Raw genomic sequence first — 3,521 nt, forward strand, 5'->3', positions numbered from 1 at the left:
CTCTCTTCATGTTGCCCTTTGCCCCCAACATTTAAATGCTGCTCCCAGTGAAAAGCCACCTCCTTTCCACTTTCTCTTTTCACTCAAAGCTGAATTTTGCAGGACAACACTGCATTCCCTACAGTTTTTTAACAAAACTGCCTCATGCCAGGATTCATATCAAAGTACTATCATCAAACTTTGCTAGGGCTCCATTCTCACATTCTCTCTCTTTTTCAACTTTTTTATTTTCAGAACCTTTTCCCTGATGAAAGGCCACCCCTTTGGTCACTGTAGTAGAGTGAAACAGTACCAACTTCTTGTATTTTCACTACTTTTCACAATTGTGTGAAAGAACTAAGCCTATTCCAGCCAATATTCTCCTTCTGCTAAACATGATATTAATCTAATTTTAAATGCTTACTCTAAACTAAATGGGTTTGATATTGTTTTATACACTTTCCTATTTCAAAAACTTGAGATTTACCAGATTTCTTAAACTCTTGCCCCAATCTTATTAAACAAGTTACCTTCTATTTCAGCAACTGCCTCCATCTCCTTGTGGATTTCTGGTTGTCCCTCTGGACTGCCATCACAAAGAACACCTGCAACACTGCCAGGTTCTTCTTCTTTTTTGGGCACTGCTGGCAACATCCATGGGCTGGTATCATCTCTGACCTCTCTGCCAGCAGAGAGGAGAGGAGGAATCTTCTGAAAGCCACCATCACATTCTTTTCCACCACTGGTTTTGTTTATCTCTGTTTTGTAAGGCGATGTAGGTAACGTGCAATTTTGGCCACATTGCTCCAGGTCTGCATCACACCCATCACTTAAAGATGATTTTTTTGCGTTGCACACACCCTCAACGAGCCACTTCTCTTCAGAGTATTTAATACAACTATCTTCATTTGAAATAGTCTTGTTTTCATCCCAGCTGCCTACACTGCTACAGTCGTTTGAAGGTGCCACAACATCTTTCAGGCAAACGCTGTTGTTTAAGTTAAAATCCTGCTCCACCTCGGGAACGGACACGTCCTGCTCCTCAGCGTCACCCTGGAGAAAATCCTCATCGCTGAGCACCAAGACAGTGATTGGCAGCACGATCTGAAACACGTCTGGCTCTGCGGGCAGAGACAGACAATCAACGCAATTCCCAGAAAACCCCAAGCCACCCACCCTTCTGTGCCCAGTGCGCATGCGCAAGCACCAGCGGGCCCTGCGCATTTTCACTCCCTCAACCTTCCCCGCTCTCTCCGCTCACTCGGGCTCCTCATCCCCCGCGGGAGCCACGCTGAGTCCCTGCCGGGGCATCGGGCACCTACCGCTGTCCCCCTCCGGCTCTGGAATCCCCGGCATCTCCCAGCCCGTCCGGATCCGCGGTAAAATCCAACCTCCACCCCCCGCGCGCGTGCGCGGCGGGAAACGGGCGAGGGGACGCCGGGACGCCGCCTCTTGATTGGACGGGGCGGGGGGGGGCGTGGCCTGAGCGGTGGCACCGCCCGCCCCTTTATGGGGGGGCGCGTTGTCCCAGCGCTGTGGCTTTTAAATGTGGAATTTTGAAGCCTGGAAAAAGCTCAATTTTAAACGTGCTTTTATTGGTCTGAAACTGAATTTAACTTGCCTCTTACATGCGCCCTGGGTTGGGGTGGGGGGTTTCAAAAGCTCTGCGAAACCTATTCCTGTTTTAGGCAATTTTAATTGTTATTTCTCCTTCTGCAAAAGTAGATTTCAGAATCATTAAGAGTCTTAAGATCAGGATTGTTCTCACAATAAGGTCCTCCCCCGCTGGGGGCTGACAGAATCATAGAATAGTCACAGACAGAAGTCACAAAATTCGTAGAAACACAAACAGCACTATAGGCTTCATCCTGTTCCCTCCCCTTGGCTGATCATGCTGAAAGGGTGAGAGTGGGAAATACTTAAATCTGCATACAGACACATTTACATGTGCAAATATGTAGGTATATGCGTATATAAATTCTATATATATGTAGAGTGTCGCTGCCCACGTGAGGGTGGTTGGAATGAGATGATTTTTAAGGTTCTTTCCAACACAAACTGTTCTGTGATTCTTTGCTTGTCTGATTCTGTGAGTTGTGGTTGGAAGGGAGCTCTTGAGATCATCCAGTCCAACACCCTGCTGGGGCAGAGTCACCTGGAGCAGGTGACATGGAAATGCATCCAGGTGGGTTTGGAATGTCTCCAGAGAGCGAAAATACACAAAATCTCTAGGCAGGCTGTTCCAGTGCTCTGTCACCCTCAAGGTAAAGAAAATCTTCCTCTTGTTGAGATGGAGCTTCTTGTATTTTACTTTATGGCCATTGCTCCTCATCCTGTCACTGAAGGGAGTCTGAAGAGAGTCTGGCACCATCCTTTTGGCACCTCCCTTGGAGATATTTATATGTATTGATGAGGTCCCCTCTCAGTCTTCTCTTCTCCAGACTAACCAGGCCCAGCTCCTGCAGTCTTTCCTCACAAGAGACGTGTTCCAGACCCCTCATCATCTTCATGGTCTCCACTGGACCCTCTGCAGTAGCTCCTTGTCTTCCTTGAACTGTGGAGACCAGAGCTGAAGACAACAGATGACAGACCCTGCCTAGCAAGGTCCTTGTCCTGTCAGCCCATGGACCCCCTGCTCTCAGCAGCCTGGTCCTGGCAGTATTTTATAACCCCCCTCAACTGTGATCCCACATCCTGCACTGCTATAGGATTCCCAGCTCTCATTTTCCAGACCCTGTACTCAGTAGTGGTATCTCCAGAAGGGGTGGCATGTTTAGCCATTCCAATGAGAGGAATTTCCCCTATTCCTGTCTTCTCCCCCCCAAAAAAAAAAAACTTGTAAAGAACTAATTACGTGCCTTAATTTCAGAGCCTTGTACCTGGCATACATGGAGCTGCACCCATTTGTAGGTACATTAGTTCAGTGTATGAAATTCAGATGGCATCCTTATATTTTCAAGTAGAAGTGGCAAAACCTCACAACAGGAGCATTGTCAAAACCCTCCAAGCTGGGAGTATTAAATTGGGAAATTATGAGAGAAATATTGGCTTCTGTGTTTCAGCTCTCAGGGAATTTGGGAATCTCTACAGAGTTAGAGGACTTGTTGATACTCCAGGGTGGGTGAAGCAGATGCTGGGTGGGCAGAATGTCTTGCCTAGACTTCTTCCTGCCAGATCAAGCTGTAGCATGTAAAAAAAAAAAAAAAAAAAAAAAAAGTAAAAAAGTCTCGTCCTGGCAGACCCGTCTGAGCCTCCTCCACAAGATGGCTCTGCAGCCACAGGCTCTGCAGTGGAACAACCTGAAATTCTGGACGGATCTCAGTAATCCTGCCCCTGTTCGACTGGTCCAGTCTGTTGTCGGAAGGGGAAGTAGAGAAGATCTGAGTTTCAAGTAGAAATTGAGGAGGGAAAGTATATAACTTCAGTTGTAATTATCAAAGCTAATGGGAAGATCATATTCCACACATTTGTTGTTCCCATTCCATGGGTGACTTTCAAAATGCAAAAAAGCCCCCAGCTGTTGTAAAGAGACTAAATTGCAA

General features: G+C 46.8%; 1 protein-coding gene across 1 annotated transcript in view; it reads right to left on the reverse strand.

Annotated features, from left to right (window-relative positions):
* The window catches only part of LOC108496354 (zinc finger protein 420-like), a 4,853-nt gene extending 3,418 nt beyond the window's left edge, over positions 1-1,435 (reverse strand). Inside the window, exons 1-3 of the mRNA XM_017812990.1 lie at positions 1,302-1,435; positions 510-1,100; positions 180-270 (exon numbers count right to left, since the gene is read on the reverse strand). Coding sequence (XP_017668479.1) covers positions 180-270; positions 510-1,100; positions 1,302-1,335 — 716 coding nt within the window. The 5' untranslated portion in view covers positions 1,336-1,435. The remainder of the gene's footprint in view (positions 1-179; positions 271-509; positions 1,101-1,301) is intronic.
* Between the last annotated feature and the right edge of the window lie 2,086 nt (positions 1,436-3,521).

The sequence above is a fragment of the Lepidothrix coronata genome, unplaced genomic scaffold (genome assembly GCF_001604755.1).
Source record: "Lepidothrix coronata isolate B3197 unplaced genomic scaffold, Lepidothrix_coronata-1.0 Scaffold39, whole genome shotgun sequence".
NCBI classification, from domain to species: Eukaryota; Metazoa; Chordata; class Aves; order Passeriformes; family Pipridae; genus Lepidothrix; species Lepidothrix coronata.